Source organism: Salvelinus fontinalis, chromosome 3 (assembly GCF_029448725.1).
Source record: "Salvelinus fontinalis isolate EN_2023a chromosome 3, ASM2944872v1, whole genome shotgun sequence".
NCBI lineage: Eukaryota > Metazoa > Chordata > Actinopteri > Salmoniformes > Salmonidae > Salvelinus > Salvelinus fontinalis.
In genome coordinates, this window is record NC_074667.1 from 16,283,131 (window position 1) to 16,306,795 (window position 23,665).

Below are 23,665 nucleotides of genomic sequence, written 5' to 3' on the forward strand. Positions count from 1 at the left end.
GCCAAGGTTAGCAGAGTAAAAGTTGGAGTAAAACGCCACTCACCTTGATTCTTTCAGCGCTTGCCAGTCTTCCCTGCTACCACTTCAGTCATGGTGATTTCCCACTGCTGTGAGAACTGTTCAGTCATTTTCATATGCTTTGCTGATTCGAAGTGACTGTTGATCGTCGACTTTCTCTAGTTTCCAAAAACATTTGGAAATGGTTTCGCACGGTCGTTAGCTGTCATTTTTGTTGACAAATTAGTGATTTCTGTTCATTGTACTGCCTGTCCAGCTATCAACAATCACCCATCTTCGCACGTGAATACGCTGACAGGCCAGGGGGGAAACACTTTGTTGACGTGTGGTTAGATTGGGCCATTTTCCATGGTCACAGTGCAGTAATTGGTCAAAATTACGAATCCGCTTTTGATTGGACCCTTTAATGCGCTAAACGTGCGGCGATTAGTCAAAATTGCGAGCTCTCGCATAATATGCGCTGATTGGTTGATTTTTGCATTGAATTATGCAATTGCGTTAGTTCTTAGTGTATGAGAAATGCAATTATTTAGTGGACTGCGGGAATGTGTACTCCCAATAATTCAAGGCCTCTAGACTGATAAGTTCTGTGATATGCACTGAGGAGCACGGATAAATCCTGGGTGATGGAAAAGTACTGAAGTACATATTTGTGGGAGGGAGGGGGTGAGAGCTGAGAGCTCAGGATATAAGTGGACACTGCATTGAATTGATTTATTCAGCTGTACATCTTTGCTGAATAAACATTTGAAATGTCACCGAGTTTAGGCTCTTTTGTATGATAAATGTTTATTGTATAGATCTTATCAGTCCTTACAAGGTACCAACATAAAATGATGAAGCAGATGTGTTATACACTGCTCAACGTTTACAAAGAATATTGTTGAAACTTATTGGATTTAAAACAAAATAAATAAGTTAAAGTTTCAAATGGTTTAAGGACTTCGCCCCAAAATGACAGTCAACGATCCTTCTATAAGGTTATGTGCCAATAAAGAGCGTTTCAGACAGGGGAGATAAAACTGCAATGATGATCAAACGTGAACATACATATATCAACCCACCCATGATGATTTGAATCAAGCTCCCAAAAGCTTATTATACAACTTATCATTTTGCTAAAACAATAGAATAAACATTTGGCCATTAAATGGAAAAAACTAATACAGCAAAGAGATGGTGGAGGTGATCCTCTCAGTCTGATGGGTTCTGAATGACAATGAGGAAATAGTCTTTATCTGTAGGGGAAAGCAAAATGAGTATTATTCTAAACAAATATACACTGAACAAAAATAGAAAACGCAACATGCAACAATTTCAAAGATTTTACTGACTTAAAGTTCATATAAGGAAATAAGTCAATTTAAATAAATAAATTAGGTCCTAATCTATGGATTTCACATGACTGGGAATACAGATATGCAGCAACTTCGCACAGCTGTTGAAGAGTGGGACAACATTCCACAGGCCACAATCAAATGCTTGATCAACTCGTTGCGAAGGAGATGTGTCTCACTGCATGAGGCAAATGGTGGTCACACCAGACACTTACTGGTTTTCTGATCCATGCACCTACCTTTTTTTAAAGTTACTGCATTCTGTGACCAACATATGGATATCTGTATTCCCATATTTCAATTGACTGATTTCCTTATATAATCTGTAATTCAGAAAAATCTTTGAAATGGTTACATGTTGTGATAATTTTTGTTGATTGATACTTTTTTTTTTTTATCAACCCTTTATTTCTATTTTGATATTGACACTGCACTGTTGAAGAAGAGCTTGCAAGTAAGAATTTCACTGTACTGTTTACACCTGCTGTATCCTGTGCACGTGACAAATGAAAGTTGATTTGAAAACCCTAATCTTAACTTTCTACAGATTCTAAACATTTCTGTAGTGTCAATGTCCTCTCTACAACAAATTGACTACTACTGCAGCATTGCATTTGACAAAATTCACCATCCAAGATAAATGTGGGGGTAATGCAACTACAGGGGACACCGATGTTCAAAAGCCATGCTATATGTGACTGAGACAATCATTGTGAGTTACCTGGAGCAATCATAATCTCATTCTTCTTGGAGCGGACCCTGAGGAAGGTGAGGTCATTCTGGGGGTCAATGTCCCTAACTGTGCTACGTGCCTTCATCACTAACTGGTGAATGAGTCCAGCATACTGCACTGTGCTGGAGTTGTCAAGGGTGGTCTTGATAGGGATGCCTGGAAAATGTCAGAGGGGAATGCAGAGGGAACCATTGTGCATTGAGTCTGTGGGAGATCATTGCAGTCTTAAATACATTTGAAAGAAACTTAATTGTGCCATGATTTACCATAATAAAGTATATTATTAATGGAATAGCTAACCAGTTTAAACTATGGTAATCATTGAATTAGGCTTACCTTCAGCATTGACAATGATGATTCCTTGCACCCCTTTTTGTCCCTGAATTCTCTTGAGGGTTTCCTCTACCTCAGCCTAAAAGACAGCAGTTATTTTAAATATAATTCAAAAATCACACTTTCCTTAAGTTAAAAGCATTATCATCAAGATTGCAACAAGACAGAAAAAAAACAAAAAAACATTAGCTACTGTAGCTAGCTAGCCAGTGACTATGGCTATGGCTAGCTACAGTTAGCTAACGTTAGCAGGCCAACACAGCTTCAAAGTATTAGACTGGTCAGTGGTTGCTAAGCAGTTAATCTACTGTTTGTAGGGTTAGTTAGCTAAATTAAAATGATTTCCCTTCATGAAATAGAACCAAACCAGAATGTTGTTAGCCAACTTGGCTAGCGATCTAGCCAGCGGCCTGCAAAATTTCCTTTCAACAATAATAATACATTTGTTGGGTGCTTATAATTTTCCTATGAAGTGATCTACGGGACTTTAGTAAGGTCCAGCCAACCTTCTGATACAGGATGCAGTGATGAGTATTAAAACTGTCACCTATAATATAACAAGGGACGCAATGGTAGAATGCATCCAAAGGTTTAAGAGTAGTGGATGCTGCATTCTGGTAAATGGTGTCACCATGACCAAGAACTGGCAGGAAAGTTGACTGTACAATCTGATTCCTGCTGTTCGAGGAGGCAAGATCAATAATAAAATTTAATAAATAAGCCCACTTTAAAACTTTGCTTTTTAACAAGCTCATCAGTATGTTTTTTAAACATTAGATATTTAATCCAAATGCCCAGATACAGTGTGGAGAACAAGTATTTGATACACTGCCGATTTTGCAGGTTTTCCTACTTACAAAGCATGTAGAGGTCTGTAATTTTTATCATATGTACACTTCAACTGTGAGAAGGAATCTAAAACAAAAATCCAGAAAATCACATTGTATGATTTTAAGTAATTCATTTGCATTTTATTGCATGACATAAGTATTTGATCACCTACCAACCAGTAAGAATTCCGGCTCTCACAGACCTGTTAGTTTTTCTTTAAGAAGACCTCCTGTTCTCCACTCATTACCTGTATTAACTGCACCTCGTTACCTGTATAAAAGACACCTGTCCACACACTCAATCAAACAGACTCCAACCTCTCCACAATGGCCAAGACCAGAGAGCTGTGTAAGGACATCAGGGATAAAATTGTAGACCTGCACAAGGCTGGGATGGGCTACAGGACAATAGGCAAGCAGCTTGGTGAGAAGGCAACAACTGTTGGCGCAATTATTAGAAAATGGAAGAAGTTCAAGATGACGGTCAATCACCCTCTGTCTGGGGCTCCATACAAGATCTCACCTCGTGGGGCATCAATGATCATGAGGAAGGTGAGGGATCAGCCCAGAACTACACGGCAGGACCTGGTCAATGACCTGAAGAGAGCTGGGACCACAGTCTCAAAGAAAACCATTAGTAACACACTACGCCGTCATGGATTAAAATCCTGCAGCGCACGCAAGGTCCCCCTGCTCAAGCCAGCGCATGTTCAGGCCCGTCTGAAGTTTGCCAATGAGCATCTGGATGATCCAGAGGAGGAATGGGAGAAGGTCATGTGGTCTGATGAGACAAAAATAGAGCTTTTTGGTCTAACCTCCACTCGCCGTGTTTGGAGGAATTAGAATGATGAGTACAACCCCAAGGACACCATCCCAACCGTGAAGCATGGAGGTGGAAACATCATTCTTTGGGGATGCTTTTCTGCAAAGGGGACAGGACAACTGCACCGTATTGAGAGGAGGATGGATGGGGCTATGTATCGCAAGATCTTGGCCAACAACCTCCTTCCCTCAGTAAGCGCATTGAAGATGGGTCGTGGCTGGGTCTTCCAGCATGACAACGACCCGAAATACACAGCCAGGGCAACTAAGGAGTGGCTCCGTAAGAAGCATCTCAAGGTCCTGGAGTGGCCTAGCCAGTCTCCAGACCTGAACCCAATAGATAATCTTTAGAGGGAGCTGAAAGTCCGTATTGCCCAGCGACAGCCCCGAAACCTGAAGGATCTGGAGAAGGTCTGTATAGAGGAGTGGGCCAAAATCCCTGCTGCAGTGTGTGCAAACCTGGTCAATTACTACAGGAAACGTATGATCTCTGTAATTGCAAACAAAGGTTTCTGTACTAAATATTAAGTTCTGCTTTTCTGATGTATCAAATACTTGTCATGCAATAAAATGCAAATTAATTACTTAATCATACAATGTGATTTTCTGGATTTTTGTTTTAGATTCCGTCTCTCACAGTTGAAGTGTACCTATGATAAAAAATTACAGACCTCTACATGCTTTGTAAGTAGGAAAACCTGCAAAATCGTCAGTGTATCAAATACTTGTTCTCCCCACTGTATGTATAGGTGGGAACCACCTCGACGAGAGTACCATTCAATGAGTGAATATGTAGCCCATCTGAGACATTTTGCTGTGAATTAGAGAACATATTTACGTTTTAATTCAACAAGGTCATTCTAATGTAACAATCAGATTGCAGCTCTAACATAGCTTGGTCAACAGTCCGTGCAATGGCATACATAACCATATCGTCGGCATACAGATGAATATTACAGGATTTAATACACACACACTAGAGGTCTACCAATTATGATTTTTCAACTCCGATACCGATTATTGGAGGACCAAAAAAAGCAGATACCGATTAATCGGACAATTTTTATATATTTGTAATAATGACAATTACAACAATACTAAATGAATACTTATTTTAACTTAATAGAATACATAAATAAAATCAATTTAGTCTCAAATAATGAAACGTGTTCAATTGTTTTAAATAATGCAAAAACACTGTTGGAGAAGTAAAAGTGCCATATAAAAAAGCTAACGTTTAAGTTCCTTGCTCAGAACATGAGAACATATGAAAGCTGGTGGTTCCTTTTAACAAGGCTTCAATATTCCCAGTTAAGAAGTTGTAGGTTGTAGTTATAGGAATTATAGGACTATTTCTCTCTATACCATTTGTACTTCGAATTCCGAAATGTTTGACCGTTCAAAACGTTCTCCCAGTCGGAGTTAATTTTGCACAAGTTCCTAGTTGTTGTGAACGCGGCATTTGCCTTCGGCTATTCTACGAAAGGAATTTTCGCCACCAGCGTCGAAGCCAAGCTAATTGGCTATGGCAACGCCCAGCATCATGTAGCCTATATAGCTAGCTAAATACTTAGCGTTATAAGATAAACTATACCAAGCATGTAAATTACACGAATGTCAAGGTATTCACATAATATACAATGCACTTGCCATTTTGGGGGCGAGGTTGTAACTTGCGTCCAAGAAATGTCGCTATTTAGCCAGAATTCAGCTAACTGCCAAAACGGTGGAGGGTCGTGTCGTCAGACAACTCCACAACCGTTCATGCGCACTTATTCTACTGCGGTTTCGTTTTTTGGCGCTAGGCATCCAACCTTATGGTGCAGCATTACCGCCACCTATTGCACTGGAGTGGAGTGCCAGGCCCGTTTCTCTTAAAAATATAAATTATTTGAGACTGTATCTGTTCTACTCAGTATGCTCTTTCAACTCAATTCCTTTATCCCCTTCTCCCTCATACTGGATCTATCTCTCTTTCCCTATGATACTGCCCACACTGTATCAGCACATGCTCCACTGTCTCTCTTTCCTGGTAGTAATCAACCTTTGTTGGATGACATCACATTTAATGTCTTATTCAACTGTCTGTGTCCCACCCTTATCCTTGTAAAGATGGCCTCCGCTCTTATATCTCTTCCTTCCATCCTCCCTGACTTTACTCTGTACTTCGAAAAGATACCTGTCTTAGTGTCTCTGTTCCACTGCTCCTGCCATCTCTGCACCACCATTGTCCATATCATTTCCTTAGCCTACACCTTGCTCATTGGCACATCCACCTCTCTCCTAAGGGCCTGTTTAGCTAGCATATCTACTCCTACCCACGGGCTGGGACCCAAGCAAAACTTATCTGGACACCCATCTGTTTCACCTGGGCATGAATTTGGAGTACCTCATATAGCATGTATTGTCTTCTCCATGAACTAAAAGACTTCAGACTCATCCATACAGCACATGAATCAGAACACACAACAACCCTGTCTGGCTAAATTTCGTTCACCCACTGCAAGGCCAACAGTACTACCATCAGCTACACTACATTACCAAAAGTATGTGGACACCTGCTTGTCGAACACCTTATTCCAAAATCATGGGTATTAATATGGAGTTGGTCCCCCCTTTGCGGCCATAACAGCCTCCACTATTCTGGGAAGGCTTTCCACTAGATGTTGGAACATTGCTGCGGGAACTTGCTTCCATTCAGCCACAAGAGCATTAGTGAGGTCGGGCACTGATGTTGGACGATTAGGCCTGGCTCGCAGTTGGTTCCAATTCATCCCAAAGGTGTTCAGTTCTGTTGAGGTCAGGGCTCTGTGCAGGCCAGTCAAGTTTTTCCACACCAATCTCAACAAACCATCTGTGTATGGACCTCGCTTTGTGCACGGGGCATTGTCATGCTGAAACAGGAAAGGGCCTTCCTCAAACTGTTGCCACAAAGTTGGAAGCACAGAATAGTCTAAAATGTAATTGTATACTGTAGCGTTAAGATTTCCCTTCACTGGCCTAGCCCTAACCATGAAAAACAACCCCAGACCATTATTCCTCCTCCACCAAACTTTACAGTTGTCACTATGCATTCGGTCAGGTAGCTTTCTCCTGGCATCCACCACACCCAGATTTGTCACTCCAAAGAACGCGTTTCCACTGCTCCAGTGTCCAACAGTCGGGGCAATAGCATACATAATAGTATCATCCGCATATAGATGAAGTTTAGAATTTTGAACAGATTGACCAATGGTGTTTATATAAATAGTGAAGAGAACAGGTTCCACCTTTATGCACTTTAAGAAATTCAGACTTAACCCCATCAATCACGATGGCCTTTTTTCCGTCACTAAGATTATCATGAAACCATTAACAGGTGTCAGAGATCAGGCCTATCGAGGACAACTTATTCAATAAAATAGCATGATCAACAGTATCAAATGCTTTTGACAACTCCACAAACAAAGCAGCACATTTCATTTGATTGTCTAAAGCATGAACAACTAAAGTGGTTGCTGTAATAGTGCTGTGTCCAGGCCTAAACCCTGATTGGTTTACATTCAAAATACATTTCTCAGATAAAAAAGAGCAAAGTAGTACATTTACCAATGATTCAAGAATCTTAGCTAGTCAAGTAAGCCTTGAAATGGGGCGATAATTATTAAGATCACAACTATCCTCACCCTTATGGAGTGGCAGCACAAGACCTGATTTCCATACTTTTTGAATATTTCCTGATAACAATGTTAAATAAAGAATGTGGGTTATTGAACCAACAATGCTGGGGACTGCACACTTAAGCAGATCAGGATCCAATTGGTCGGCCCCTGTGGATTTCTTGTTGTCTATTGCTAGCAAAGAATCCAGGACTTCTTTTTCTTTAAATAGACTAAATGAAAAGTTTGGAATATAATTTCTCTGATCATTCAGAAAGTTTCCCCTATCAGTTTCCAGCCCAGTATCATTGTGAATAGGCTTAGATGTTCTTTCTCAGAGATAGCCAGTTGAAATAAAATGGTGATTAAATGCATCAATGATGGCATTTTCTTAGGTAATGAGGCCAGTGTCTGAATTAGTTTGTTGTGGCAAAGAGGAGGAAGTAGAACACTTCAGGGATATGACAGTTTTCCAGAATTTAGCCGGGTTCCCAATACAATCAGAAAGAGTGCTTACATACAGTGCATTCGGAAAGTATTTAGACCAATTCCCTTTTTCCAATTGTTGTTACACTATAGCCGTATTATAAAATGTATTAAACAAAAATAATTCCACATCAATCTACACACAATACCCAATAATGACTAAGCAAAAACAGTTTTTTGAATTTTTTGTAAAAATCTATGCATTACATATTTATTTGGCATGAACACAATAAGATGTTTTCATCTTATTGTCAAACAAATCACTTCAAAAAGTAGGCTACCTGTGCATGTTCGTCCAGTCCAAAATAATTCCAGCATCCATTTGATGAATGGAAAGAGACATCTTTTACAAAAACGGTGATTGTCATTGGGTCTACATTCTTGTAGGCTGAATTAATTTATGTGTCTTGCTGACAAAATAACCTTTTTTTGTAGAAAGAAAAGTTGGAACACCTGTAAAGGGCCTGAGATACGGAACTGTACCGGGATGAGAAGCTCAGCCACATGGAGATTTTTCTTTGTTTAAACCATGACACAAAGGTGGGGGTGTTTTGTTTAATTTGGAATAAGCTTTTATTTTAATATTTGCCACTGTAGCAATACAAATTATTTGTGGTTCATGTGGCAATTTTCCTAACTTTCCTTCCTTCCCATCCACGAAGCTCACTAGCTCGCTCATAAAATCCCCAGGATACTACCTCTCCCTCTTTGTCAGTACCTCACCACTCACTCTCTTTATGTCTCAATATCCTATCTCTAAGGCTGTTACTAGCTATTACTGTGGCTTAAATGCACCATTCTCATGACAGACAGTGGGATAGTAAGTATGGCACAAAAGGCAGCTTGGCTGTTTCTGTCTGTTTCTATTGACATAAAACTGTAGCCACAGTTTCTAAACCCAGAGACACAACATCGTGAGACTTCCAGGAACGCTTGCGAAGCAGACCTTGCCGGCTGGGTTTTGAGAAGTCAATGAGAGAAGTGACATTATTTTAGCTGTCAATTTTTTTTATTACTCAAACCGTGTGAAAGTGACAAACTGACACGTTTTCATTTACGTCAAAAACAAATTTACATTTAAGGACTGGCTTTGATTTGACGGTCTGCACATGCACAGTTTGTCGTGAGACTATCGTTAGACCCAATGACACGTTTGCTTGAATCGGCCTTGTATGAAGATTCTTGCACATCTTTTCAGCAGCACAAACATGTTCTTATGGTCGTTTTTCTTGGGGTTTTTTGTGTTTCATTTAGGAGATTTCATCAGGTGACCTCTACATTTGCACTGGAGGAGCTCTCCCTTTGGCAAATAAATTATTAAGGAGCAGAGGAAGCACAGGGAAATCTGTCATGTCTCTGCTATTGTGAATTCAAACTCCCTCAGGACAAACACTCATGTTTTCTTGCCCTCTCCCATGTTGAGAATCTTAGGTTCTCCCTGGTCCAATTAATGATTGTGTTACCCTTGAAAATACTTTCAAATCTCCATCAGATTTTGTAAAGTGGTAAAGACCATTGACTTTTTGATGAGGAAACAGAATGTTTTCCACACGCATCAACAGAGGAATTCTCCTTTGGGGGAGGAGTTATATCAGTTGTAGTGTTCAACTTTTTGAGCTCTTGGCTTGGGTACCTTCCGTCCCACACGTGGCAAAAATACTACAGAGCAGTCCTCGTTAAAGCCGAGGTCCCTCCTTGAAACCTCCTTACTCCTTCCAAGTGCTCTGGAGAGCATTTTACATTTATCTGGGTTACATTAGCCCTTGCAAAATATGAAAAAACAATGACAGTCATGGTTGATCTGATGACATGGAACCAAAGGGAAACTGTACACTGTATAAGAAGGAAGACAATAAAGGTCAGAGTGAATTAAAGTTGATGATGTAAAGTCAACATCACACCCTAATGTTTCCCTCAGGTTTTTCTGTGCAATAATTACAGAGATGATATGCAATGCTTCAAATCCATGTACAGTATGGTTCACATCCTGGATATGAACATGTTATGAATAATTGTATCTTATGGGTTTTAAGTGGTATCTACCCTTTTTCATTGGAAGAAAACACACAAGCAGTAAATCAGCATGGCAATTAAGTTTTACAAACTTATACCAATGTGTTTTAAATCACTTATCGCCCTTGTTGTACATCTCTGGTGTACATTCCTTTAGGAACAAGCAAAAACTTTCCTATGTGCTCTATGGGATGAGTTATGAGGAATTCACCCAATCCTTATTATCATCAATTTAAGGACACATTACCAGACATAATGTATAATCCCATTTCCTTATGGTTATGCAACTGGATGCCAAGATTTGTCGAAACATGTCGATGTTTGTTTATTAGAAACTGATTGTACAGCTCATATGTGAAAAGCTCTTTGTTTGGCCACACCAGAAGTTTCACAAACTATACACACGCACGTGCACACACACCCGGGAACTCATTGATCATGGCACGTGAAGACATCCCTCTCTGGATTGGGGTGGGTCTTTGTATTATGGCCAAAAAATAAATCATGACTGAAAAATGATAAGCCTAAGTGTTGATCAAGTCTGTTTTTCTTACAGTCAATGCCAACCCTCTATGTGCCAGAGTGGACAGAGCATGTCAAGACTCTATGGATCTGGAGGGAGAGATAAAGAGCAGGATGCAAGTCATGTGATGTGACTGACAAACGTATCGCATCGACACAGACATGGCTGTACATGTTGCCGTCTCTCCACACAAAAGAACAACACATCTTAGCCATAACCACTGTAGTACCTTCTTCCATTGGCTAGTGGCAAATACTAAAACTGTACCAAAACACCTTGACACCGTGGGCATTTAAGTTTGAAACTAATATGTTCTATGTTGCTATGTGTCTTGTATGTACCAATTTGTCACCACACATGGAAGTTCCCTCCCAAGAAATTAAAGTTATTTGAAAACTGTGGCTAAAGTAATAGCCTGCTTTGTTCACCCATTCATCCTGTCTGTCAGTTCAAAAGGTGCCCAGGCAAATACTGTCTCTGTCGACCCCACCTCCAACCATTCCGCATGTTTGGGCACTAAAACTGATACAGTATGACTGAGAGGTTGTTGCTCCTCTTCACCCAGCTTATCATACAGCATTCACATCTGGCCTCTTACAAAAACATTGTCATTACTGTAGATGATTTACCCAATTGCACAATTCTAATTATTCTAAATTATTCTAAATTAATTACTTTTTCATGATTAAATAATTATTGTATACTGTACATTTTAAGAGCAAAATGTTGTTTTCATCTCCATTTATTAATCTTGGTTCTACAGTGTCAGTCTTTCCTTAGGAAATTAGTTCAGAGGCACTGCTAATGACTACAAAAGCAATGCATTCCGTGACTAGGTTGATGACATTGACAAATTGTAAGAACCAAATTACTATGACTGGAAAGTGCATTAGTCTTTTGAAAGTGAACTAAAAGTTGATGGGAAAAAAACTCTGCTCCACCTCTTTGGATAGAAAAAAAGAGCCTCTCACATACTGACACGTCATAATCTAAACCATCTTGTGCAGATGATACGCCACAGTGCAAGCAATGGGGCATAAAGTCAGACTGGAGCAACAGCCAGGACTCCCTTTCTCAGGCTTCAACAAGTAACCATCCAACTGGGCACAGACGTCAGTTCAACTTCTAGTTTGATTTACATTTGGTTGTCAATAAAAAATGTCACAATGCCATTGGATTTAGGTTCAAAGTTGGCTGAAAAAAAAGATAAAATCACCTTACATTGATAACATTTTTTTTTTTAACATCACATAGAATGTTTTGGTTGAAATTATGTGAAAACAACATTGATTTACTCAGTTTTTGCCCAGTGAGTTGGCTCTCTTTCTTCCTCCCTCTAAATTTTTGTAATATATAAAAATAAAAATAAACTGAAATATAACATTTACATAAGTATTCAGACTCAGTATTTTGTTGAAGCACCTTTGGCAGCAATTACAGCCTCGAGTCTTCTTGGGTATGATGCTACAAGCTTGGCACACCTGTATTTGGGGAGTTTTCCCATTCTTCTCTGCAGATCCTCTCAAGCTCTGTCAGGTTAGATGGGGAGCGTTGCTGCACAGCTATTTCCTGGTCTCTCCAGAGATGTTCGATCGGGTGCAGGTCTGGGCTCTGGCTAGGGCACTCAAGGACATTCAGAGACTTTTCCTGAAGCCACTTTTGCGTTGTCTTGGCTGTGTGCTTAGGATCAATGCCCTGTTGGAAGGTAAACCTTTGCCCCAGTCTGAGATCCTGAGCGCTCTGGAGCTGGTTTTCATCAACGATCCTAACTAGTCTCCCAGTCCCTGCCGCTGAAAAACATCCCCACAGCATGATTCTGCCACCATCATGCTTCACCGTAGGGATGGTGCAAGGTTTCCTCCAGACGTGATGCTTGGCATTCAGGTCAAAGAATTCAATCTTGGTTTCATCAGACCAGAGAATCTTGTTTTTCATGGTCTGAGAGTCCTTTAGGTGCCTTTTTGCAAACTCCAAGTGGGCTGTCATGTGCCTTTTACTGAGGACGGGCTTCTGTTTGGCCACTCTACCATAAAGGCCTGATTAGTGGAGTGCTGCAGAGATGGTTGTCCTTCTGGAAGGTTTTCCCATCTCCACAGAGGAACTCTGGAGCTCTGTCAGAGTGACCATTGGTTTCTTGGTCACCTCCCTGGCCAAGGCCCTTCTCCCCAACTGCTCAGTTTGGCCGGGCGGCCAGCTCTAGGAAGAGTATTGGTGGTTACAAACTTCTTCCATTTAAGAATGATGGAGGCCCACTGTGTTCTTGGGGACCTTCAATGCTGCAGAAATGTTTTAGTACCCTTCCCAAGATCTGTGCCTCGACACAATCCTGTCTAGTAGCTCTACGGACAATTCCTTTGACCTCATGGTTTTTTGCTCTGACATGCACTGTCAACTGTGGGACCTTATATAGACAGGTCTGTGCCTTCCAAAATCATGTCCAATCAATTGAATTAACCACAGGTGGACTCCAATCAAGTTGTAGAAACATCTCAAGGGTGATCAACGGAAACAGAATGCACCTTAATTTTGAGTCTCATAGCAAAGGGTATGAATACTTATGTAGATAAAGCTATTTGTTTTTTATATTTAATACATTTGCCAAAATATCTAAAACCTGTTTAAGCATTGCCATTATGGGGTATTGTGTGTAGATTGATGAGGATTTTTTTTTGTGAAACCATTTTAGAATAAGGCTTTAACGTAACAAATTGTGGAAAAGTCAAGGGGTCTGAATACTTTCCGAATGCACTGTAGATGTGAGTGGTACAGTTGTGCAAACGCAAGCATTTTTACTTTTAAACTCGGACAAAACAGAGATGCTAGTTCTAGTATTTTCTAGTACTTTTGTTTCCCAAGAAACAAAGCAATCTTCTTTTGGATCTGACAATTAATCTTGATCATTGTACAGTCGTCTCAAATAAAACTGTGAAGGACCTCGGCGTTACTCTGGCCCTGATCTCTCCTTTGATGAACATATCAAGACTATTTCAAGGACAGCTTTTTTCCATCTACGTTAACATTGCAAAAATCTGAAACTTTCTGTCCAAAAATTATGTAGAAAAATGTATCCATGCTTTTGTCACTTCTAGATTACTGCAATGCTTTCCTTCCCGGCTACCTGGATAAAGCACTAAATAAAACTTCAGTTAGTGCTAAACACGGCTGCTAGAATCTCGACTAGAACAAAAAATGTGATCATATTATTCCAGTGCTAGCCTTCCTTTTAAGGCTAGGGATGATTTCAAGGTTTTACTGCAAAAAAAGCATTACATGGCCTTACTCCTACCTATCTTTCCGATTTGGTCCTGCCGTACATATCTACACATACGCTACGGTCACAAGACGCAGGCCTCCTTATTGTCCCTAGAATTTCTAAGCAAATAGCTGGAGGCAGGGCTTTCTCCAATAGAGCTACATTTTTATGGAATCGTCTGCCTATCCATGTGAGAGACGCAGACTCGGTCTCGACATTTAAGTCTTTATTGAAGACTCATCTCTTCAGTAGGTCTGTCACGACTTCCACCGAAGTTGTTCCCTCTCCTTGTTTGGGCGGTGTTCGGCGGTCGACGTCACCGGCTTTCTAGCTGCCACCGATCCATGTTTCATTTTTCCTTTTGTTTTATCTGTTTACACACCTGGTTCCCATCTCATAATTATGTTCCTTATTTAACCCTCTGGTTTCCCTTTCTGTTTTGTGCGTGATTGTCTTTCGTGTTGGAGTTCGAGTCCTGTTTTGTCCTTGTTTTATAATGGGATTTTTGTTACGTTCTTGGATTCAGTAAATACAGTGTTCTTTTGCTCTTACCTGTCCTGCGCCTGACTCCTTCGCTATCTTCTAGATAGACTCTGACAAGGTCCCATGATTGAGTGTAGTCTGGCCCAGGGGTGTAAAGGTGAACGGAAAGGCACTGGAGCGACGAACCGCCCTTGCTGTCTCTGCCTGGCCGGTTCCCCTCTCTCCACTGGGATTCTCTGCCTCTAACCCTATTACAGGGGCTGAGTCACTGGCTTACTGGTGCTCTTCCACGCCGTCCCTAGGAGGGGTTGAGTCACTGATGTGATCTTCCTGTCCGGGTTGGCGCCCCCCTCGGGTTTGTGCCGTGGGGGAGATCTTCGTGGGCTATACTCAGCTTTGTCTCAGAGTAGTAAGTTGGTGGTTGAAGTTATCCCTGTAGTGGTGTGGGGGCTGTGCTTTGGCAAAGTGGGTGGGGTTATATCCTGCCTGTTTGGCCCTGTCCGGGGGTCTAGTCACAATGTCTCCCGACCTCTCCTGTCTCAGCCTCCAGTAATTATGTTGCAATAGTTTGTGTCGGGGGGCTAGGGTCAGTCTGTTATATCTGGAGTATTTCTCCTGTCTTATCTGGTGTCCTGTGTGAATTTAAGTATGCTGCCTCTAATTCTCTCTCTTTCTCTTTCTCCTCTCGGAAGACCTGAGCCCTAGGACCATGCCTCAGGACTACCTGGCCTGATGACTCCTTGCTGTCCCCAGTCCAACTGGTCGTGCTGCTGCTCCAGTTTAAACTCTTCTGCCTGCAGCTATGGAACCCTGACCTGTTCACCGCACCTGCTGTCTCTAACTCTGGATGATCGGCTATGAAAAGCCAACTGACATTTACTCCTGAGGTGCTGACCTGTTGCACCCTCTACAGCCACTGTGATTATTATTATTTGACCCTGCTGGTCATCTATGAACGTTTGAACATCTTGGCCATGTACTGTTATAATCTTCACCTGGCACAGCCAGAAGAGGACTGGCCACCCTTTAGATAGATGCACTATTGTAAAGTGGCTGTTCCACTGGATGTCATAAGGTGAATGCACCAATTTGTAAGTCGCTCTGGATAAGAGCGTCTGCTAAATGACTTAAATGTAATGTAAATATAGAGCCTGGTTCAACTCTAGGTTTCTTCCTAGGTTCCTGCCTCCTAGGTTTCCTAGCCACCATGCTTCTACATCTGCATTGCTTGCTGTTTGGGGTTTTAGCCTGGGTTTCTGTATAGCAATTTGTGACATCGACTGATTTAAAAATGTCTTTATAAATATATTTGATTGATAAAAAGAAGTCCTGCATGGACAGTTGAAGGGTCTGTAAGAGGAAGATATAAAAGCCTTGGAGAAACACAACGCAGACACAAAAAGGCTCCACATCTCTGGACTACTTATTAGTAGATACATTCTGTGCAAAATGCGAACAAAATAAACGTTAGCGTAGGGAAGATAAACTGAGGCAGGAACTAAACCCAGAGAAAAATTAAGACGCTGAGCCAAAAATGTGTCAGGCTGTCAGCCTCCCCCCCACACAGCACCCCTGACTATTCTCCCCAAGCAACAGAGGATCTTATTGCAAGCCAGAGATCTCATTCTAATAGGAATCCGTTTCTACACCAAGCTCAGCTCCAGTCCCATGAGGCAGTAGGAGGAGAGGAAATCCAATCAGTCTACCCAAACCTAGATCTACTGAAAGATTCCCAGCCAAACTATGAGGACATTGAGAACTCATATGGACAACTCAAAGAACAACTCAAAGAACATCTGGATGAAGTTAAAACACAAATAGGTAGCACTAAAAACACATCCAGACCATATAATACTAGATCTAGCCAATCCTCAGACAAGGAAAAACTGTCTCAACACCCACAGCGAATAGTACCAATTGTCACAGCTGTCCAGCAAGCGGATGGAACTTATATAGACAAAGATACTCATGAGAGAGACGTTATCACCGTCCTAACTGAAGTATTGAATAATGGTCACAACTCCTCCAAAAAGAAGTTACAGCTGTGCCATAAAATCGTCTTATACCTCGGACACCACATCTAGCTGGGTGAGAGGCGACTCACACCCGAGAGAGCTAGAGTATAGTAGAGATTGTAGAGGGAAAGAAGTGTTAGAGTGGATGAGAGATGTAAGTGATGGTGATTGAGGGCTTTCTTGTTGGAAAGGGATGGAAGAGTCGGAGTTGAAGTAAACAGATATGTAGACGAGTGAAAGTGAGAAAGAAATTAAATGGAAAGTTAAAAAAAATATATATACTTTTAGGACTGATTATTATTTTGCATAGTGAAAACTAAGAATGTTTATTTCATTTTCCAGTAGAGGATGGGGTGTCACCTGTCAAGTATTCTGATGAGTTTATCAATGATTCTGTATCTCTCTCTACCTTTGAAATACTTCCTGAGGATGGTGCCTTGGGAGAGCAGTTAGTGACATTCTGCAGTTCTATAAAGTATAAAGGTACCTGGATCCGGCTGTTAAGGGAGCTCCCAATTAAGAACTGCCTGGCCATTTGTTAGTTTTTGCCCCTATGTTTTACCACACACACAACCCACCCATTAGGAATATTTGTTAATAATGTTAATACGGTGTCTGATTTATTGGGTGTGGTTTACAACAAAAAAAATGGGGGGGGGGTTAGTATGTTCTTCACGGGTGAGAAAGGATGCACCTTAAAGGGCACACAAATGAAATGTTCTGAAGTACAGTATCTATTGTCAGAATTTTGGGTGCATACCGTGCATGTCAGTTCTCCTGATGAAAAAGGTACTGAAAAACAATGTAAACCTGGTGCAGAATTTAAAAAAAATGTTTTAAAACAATGAGTCTGAAGTAAAGGGAAAGAAGTATTGTTGTTTTTCTATGTTTTTTTGTTTGTTGGTATTTGCTTCCTCATTTTTTATTGTATTTTTACCCTTTATAATTGATCAATAGTTCTAATTTGGAGTCGGACGGGCAAGAACGAGACAGAACGCTGCCCCTGAATTGTTAAGAAAGTACAACAGAAGGGGCGGGTAAGCTACTGACACAAAACAAGCGCATGAGTGATGTGAAAGAAACCTGTCTAGTCTATTCCTTAAATCCCCTTATAGGTTACAATAATGTCCTTATGAATTTATCAGGGTTTGTAATTCTAATTTTGTTTGTTATTCGGGTTTTATTTTGATTTGTAATTTTATTTGATTTTTCCTTCCGAAAAAAAATTGAGTTACACTGCCAAGGGGTGAGATGTAGGGGAGTGGTAGAGAAAAACTACTCCTACACATTCCTGTGCCCTCATTCATATTTTGTGGAGAGGTGTCATATGATTTCACACTTGAAATGTCATCCTGCAGGTGGTTTCTGAAACAAATGACATTTTTTTGTAGGAATCTATTGAGCTCCCTGGTTAGGGAGGGTTTCCTCCCAAGATTGAGAGAGAAGGCACTGTTGTGTACTCCAGCCGATAACAAACTACTCTGGATTAGTGGCTACTGGTTGATTACTGTAACAAATTATTGCAATTTCATACTCTGTTGGATACATATGGGTAGGGTTTTACTGAGGAAGGTACAACCTTTGAACGATTAGCTACCAGTAATGTTGGGTTACCTTGGACGCATGTATCGTAGTGTGAGTCACCTGTCCAAAGGAGGAATGGTTAGTACAAGTCAAAAATGTACTATCGCAGCATAAGGTGTGCACAATGTTTAATTGCCAACAACATGATGTAGCAAAACAAATAACCACTTATTTGTCTCAACTGCCAGTCCCATGGGGACCATTTGTAAATACTCCGATTGATCCCAACACACCGCCCGGGCAACGAAGGAGTGGCTTCGTAAGAAGCATTTCAAGGTCCTGGAGTGGCCTAGCCAGTCTCCAGATCTCAACCCCATAGAAAATCTTTGGAGGGAGTTGAAAGTCTGTGTTGCCCAGGAACAGCCCCAAAACATCACTGCTCTAGAGGAGATCTGCATGGAGGAATGGGTCAAAATACCAGCAACAGTGTGTGAAAATCTTGTGAAGACTTACAGAAAACGTTTGACCTCTGTCATTGCCAACAAAGGGTATATAACAAAGTATTGAGATAAATAAGTATTTGGTCAATAACAAAAGTTTTCCACCATAATTTGCAAATAAATTCATTAAAAATCCTACAATGTGATTTTCTGGAAAAAAAATTTCTCATTTTGTCTGTCATAGTTGAAGTGTACCTATGATGAAAATTACAGGCCTCTCTCATCTTTTAAAGTGGACAATTGGTGGCTGACTAAATACATTTTGCCCCACTGTATTTACTTCGCCACCATGGCCTTTTTTTGTCTTTACTTCCCTTATCTCACCTCACGTTACGCTCGTTGATAGATGAATACCAAAGTGCAGCGTAGTACGCGTACATTTGACTTTATTTTCAAATGACACCAAAAACAACAAAACGAACGTAAAGCTCTGTAGCGCTAAACAGCAACTATACAAAGACAAGATCCCACAACTGAAGGTGGGAAAAAGGGCTGCCTAAGTATGACCTTATTTCCTTTGTTCTGTATTGTTTAGTTGGTCAGGACGTGAGCTGGGTGGGCATTCTATGTTATGTGTTTCTATGTTGGGTTCATTGTCAACTAGCCTGATATGGTTCTCAATCAGAGGCAGGTGTTTTACGTTTCCTCTGATTGAGAACCATATTAAGGTAGACTGTTCTCACTGTTTGTTTGTGGGTAATTGTTGCTGTGTCTGTGTTTGTTTGCCACACGGTACTGTTTCGTTTCGTTTCGTTCATGTGTTCCTGTTCGTGCTTTCATGTTTTATGTGTTCTCAAGTTTAGGTCTGTTAACGTCGTTTATTATTTTGTAGTTTGTTCAAGTGTTTTTTCGTCTTCATTATTATTATTAAAATTATTATGTGTTCAACCCACGCTGCGTTTTGGTCCGATCCTTGCTCCTCTTCAGACGAGGGGGAAGACGAGCGTTACAACCTGGTGTTAAATAAAGGTGATTTTTTTTTTTTTAAATACTCCACTACCACATATCTACAACGCAAAATCCATGTGTACGTGTGTGCATAGTGCGTATGTTATCGTGGGTGTTTGTATCCATGTGGCTGTGCCTATGTTTGTGTTACTTCACAGTCCCTGCTGTTCCATAAGGTGTATTTTTACCTGCTTTTTAAATCTGATTCTACTGCTTGCATCAGTTACCTAATTTGGAATAGAGTTCCATGTAGTCATGGCTCTATGTAGTACTGTGCGTCTCCCATAGTCTGTTCAGGACTTGGGGACTATAAAGAGATCCTCTTGTGGCATGTCTTGTGGGGTATGCATGGTTGTCTGAGATGTGTGCTAGTCGTTTAAACAGACAGCTCGGTGCTTTCATCATGTCAATACCTCTCACAAATACAAGTAGTGATGAAGTCAGGCTCTCCTCTACTTTGAGCCAGGAGAGATTGACATGCATATTATTAATGTTTGCTCTCTATGTACATCCAAGGGCCAGCCGTGCTGCCCTGTTCTGAGCCAATTGCAATTTTCCTATGTCCCTCTTTGTAGCAACTGACCACAAGACTGAACAGTAGTCCAGGTGCGACAAAACTAGAGCCTGTAGGATTTTGTTGGAGAGGCTTCCATTAAAGAACACCCTCTGTGTTCTGTTAGACAGGTAACTATTTTTCCACAATATAGTAGGGGGTGTAAAGCCATAACACATATGTTTTTCCCAGCAGCAGACTATGATCGATAATGTCAAAAGCTGCACTAAAGTCTAACAAAACAGCCCCCCAATCCTTTTATCATCAATTTCTCTCAGCCAATCATCAGTCATTTGTGTAAGTGCTTTGCTTGTTGAATGTCCTTCCCTATAAGCGTTCTGAAAGTCCGTTGTCAATTTGTTTACTGTAAAATAGCCTTGTATCTGGTCAAAAAAAAAATCCAAAACTTTACTAAGGGTTGGTAAGAGGTTGATTGGTCGGCTATTCTTAGGTAGCGGAATGACTTTTGCTTCCCTCCAGGCCTGAGGGCACACACTTTCTGTTAGTAGACTAAAATGGAAGATATGGCAAGTAGGAGTGGCAATATTGTCTGCTATTATCCTCAGTAATTTTCCATCCAAGTTGTCAGACTCCACTGTCTTGTCATTGTTGATAGACAACAATACTTTTTTCACCTCTTCCACACTCACTTTACAGAATTATTTGCTAATCTTGCCAATGAAAAAATCCTTAAAGTAGTTGGCAATATCAGTCGGTTTGGTAATGAATGAGTCATCAGAATCAATGAAAGATAGAGCTGAGTTTGCCTTTTCTCCCAAAATGTCATTGAAGGTTCTCCAAAGCTTTTTACTATCATTCTTTATGTAATTTATCTTTGTTTCATAGTATAGTTTCTTCTTTTTATTCAGTTTAGTCATATGATTTCTCAGTTTGCAGTACATTTGCCAATCGGTTGTGCAGCCAGACTTATTTGCCATTCCTTTTGCCTCATCCCTCTCAACCATACAATTTTTCAATTCCTCGTCAATCCACTGTGATTTATCAGTTTTTACAGTAATTTTCTTAATGGATGCATACTTATTAGTAACTGTGATAAGCAATTTTCTTCTTAAATGTGTCAAGTGCAGCATCTGTTTGCTCCTCATTACACACCACGGAGCAACACATATTCTTTACATCAACAACATAGGAATCACTACAAAACGTATTGTATGATCTCTTATACGCTATATTAGGCCCAGCCTTTGGATCTTCGGTTTTCTTAGATATGCCTGCTATATTGTGATCACTACACCCTATGGATTTGGATACTGCTTTCAAGCACATTTCTGCAGCATTAGTAAAAATGTGATAGATGTTGATAGATGTTGATGATTTAATTCCTGTGCTGTTTGTAACTACCCTGGTAGGTTGACTGATAACCTGAACCAGTTTGCAGGCACTGGTTACAGTTTGAAGCTTTTTCTTGAATGGGCAGCTTGATGAAAGCCAATGAATATATAAATCACCCAGAAAATATACATCTCAGTTGATATCACATACATTATCAAGCATTTCACACATATTATCCAGATACTGATTGTTAGCACTTGGTGGTCTATAGCAGCTTCCCACAAGAATGGGCTTCAGATGAGGCAGATGAACCTGTAGCCGTATTACTTCAACAGTATTTAACATTAGATTGTCTCCAAGCTTTACAGCAATGTGGTTCTGAATATAAACAACATTGCTAGTATAGTTGTGCTTATGGAAGTCTCCATGGCACAAAAGGGGAAATTAAGATGAATGACAATTGTGTTAGACAACTGTACTGTGTGCTCTAAAGCTATTATCCAAGTTAAAGGGGAGTATGAAATGAAATGCAAGTTATCGATTTCATTAACCTTGTTTCTTGGGCTATATATGTTAGTGTGGGCTATTTTTTGCACTTTTCTGTGATCCTTGATTGTTTTGATTGTTTTACTGAGCGGCTTATCAGAAATAGACATGACAGTGATATTTATGTTTGAGCTGATATTGCCGGGTGAGCTGCACACAGCGAACTTCCTACCAGGACACTGCCTCAGTGCTAACAGTATAACCCTGGTTCATACACACATGATTACTGCATACAATAGCTATAGGATCGACAGAGGCATTCGGCGACTTAAAGAGGGACATGAATTAGGTTACTTACATTATGACTTCCACCACTCCTGGGACAATGTACATTTGCTGGATCCAGGGCAGCGAAGCTGTTTGAAGTCTGTGTCCGGTCCGGGCTTCCCATTGCCAAGGGGGCCCCCATTGCCAGATGCCACTGCTTTTAACTTCCACGGTGAGTGACATATCTCCATGGCTGGTTGATAGGATCAAGAACAAGAACATCCAGAAGCAGCTTAATTACTTAATTCTCCAAGGAAGAGAGAGACACCTTTGGGGATGGATCCATGTCGAGCACTGGCCAGTTGACTGTGGAGAGCCAACACGGCGGCGACACTTCCACCAAGCCAAAGTGGCGCCCAGCTACTGGAATAGAGGAGAAAGAAAAAGTAGGCGGGTGTGGATTCCCCAGTAAATTGTGTAAATTCACTACATGTTTGCTAAGAGTAGCCACTTTGCCCCTGTAGTCCTCTGCAAGCAAACAGTTGCTACATTGAAAGTCCGGGCGGTCCACATAGGGCAAAATAAACACAGCTCCTGCAGCGTTGATAACGTTCAATAGTGACCTCCATTTGAGACTGCCGGCCAGCTAGGCTAGCTAGGCTAGCTGGGCTTCCATGTCTCTCTCCTTACAGGGAATTCTCAACTAAGTGAACAAAAAGAGCACACAGATATTGCACACAGAAATTGCAAACCCTTTTGCAATTATGTTAGCACAGCTGGAAACTGTTGTTCTTAGAAGCAATAAAACTGTCCTTCTTTAGACTAGTTGAGTATCTGGAGCATCAGCATTTGTGAGTTCGATTACAGACTCAAAAGGGCCAGAAACAAAGACTTTCTTCTGAAACTCTTAAGTCTATTCTTGTTCTGAGAAATTAAGGCTATTCCATGCGAGAAATTGCCAAGAAAGTGAAGATCTTGTACAATGCTGTGTACTGCTCCCTTCACAGTACAAAGCAAACTGTCTCTAACCAGAATAGAAAGAAGAGTGGGAGGCCCCGGTGCACAAATGAGCAAGAGGACAAGTACATAAGTGTCTAGTTTGAGAAACACATGCCTCACAAGTCCTCAACTTGCAGCTTCATTAAATAGTACCCGCAAAACACCAGTCTCAATGTCAACAGTGAAGATGCGACTCCGGGACACTGGCCTTCTAGGCATTGTTCCTCTGTCCAGTGTCTGTGTTCTTTTGCCCATCTTAATCTTTTCTTTTTATTGGCCAGTCTGAGATATGGATTTTTCTTTGCAACTCTGCCTAGAAGGCCAGCATCCCGGAGTCACCTCTTCACTGTTGACGTTGACACTGGTGTTTTGCGGGTACTATTTAATGAAGCTGCCAGTTGAGGACTTGTGAGGCGTCTGTTTCTCAAACTAAACACTCTAATGTACTTGTCCTCTTGCACAGTTGTGCACCGGGGCCTCCCACTCCTCTTTCTATTTGAACGGTAGTGTATGTTGTCCTTTAAATCCTCTGACAGCAGTGAGCACGAAAGCAGTGTCTTTGCACGTACTGTTGGTAGCAGCATCAGCTAACGTGGGTAGCTATCCAGCGC

General features: G+C 40.9%; 1 protein-coding gene across 2 annotated transcripts; it reads right to left on the reverse strand.

The window, feature by feature from the left end:
* Positions 1 to 788: 788 nt before the first annotated feature.
* On the reverse strand, positions 789 to 22,476 carry dynlrb1 (dynein, light chain, roadblock-type 1). 2 transcript variants are annotated; one of them, XM_055907733.1, is made up of 4 exons: positions 22,147 to 22,476; positions 2,425 to 2,500; positions 2,077 to 2,244; positions 789 to 1,256 (listed from the first exon to the last, which is right to left on the reverse strand). In XM_055907733.1, exons 1-4 carry the CDS (start codon positions 22,255 to 22,257, stop codon positions 1,213 to 1,215), a joined length of 399 nt encoding a protein of 132 aa, XP_055763708.1. In that variant the 5' UTR covers positions 22,258 to 22,476; the 3' UTR covers positions 789 to 1,212. The 2 variants fall into 2 exon arrangements, with proteins under 2 accessions (XP_055763708.1, XP_055763712.1); XM_055907737.1 differs by lacking the exon at positions 22,147 to 22,476 and adding an exon at positions 5,724 to 5,855.
* Between the last annotated feature and the right edge of the window lie 1,189 nt (positions 22,477 to 23,665).

Coding starts and splice junctions, on each gene's coding strand:
- dynlrb1 (XM_055907733.1), bottom strand. CDS start 22,257: ATGGGGGCCCCCTTGGCAATGGGAAGCCCGGACCGGACACAGACTTCA. Junction 2,501..22,146: donor GGAGTGGTGGAAGTCATAAT/GTAAGTAACCTA, acceptor GCTGTCTTTTAG/GCTGAGGTAGAGGAAACCCT. Junction 2,245..2,424: donor CATCATTGTCAATGCTGAAG/GTAAGCCTAATT, acceptor GACATTTTCCAG/GCATCCCTATCAAGACCACC.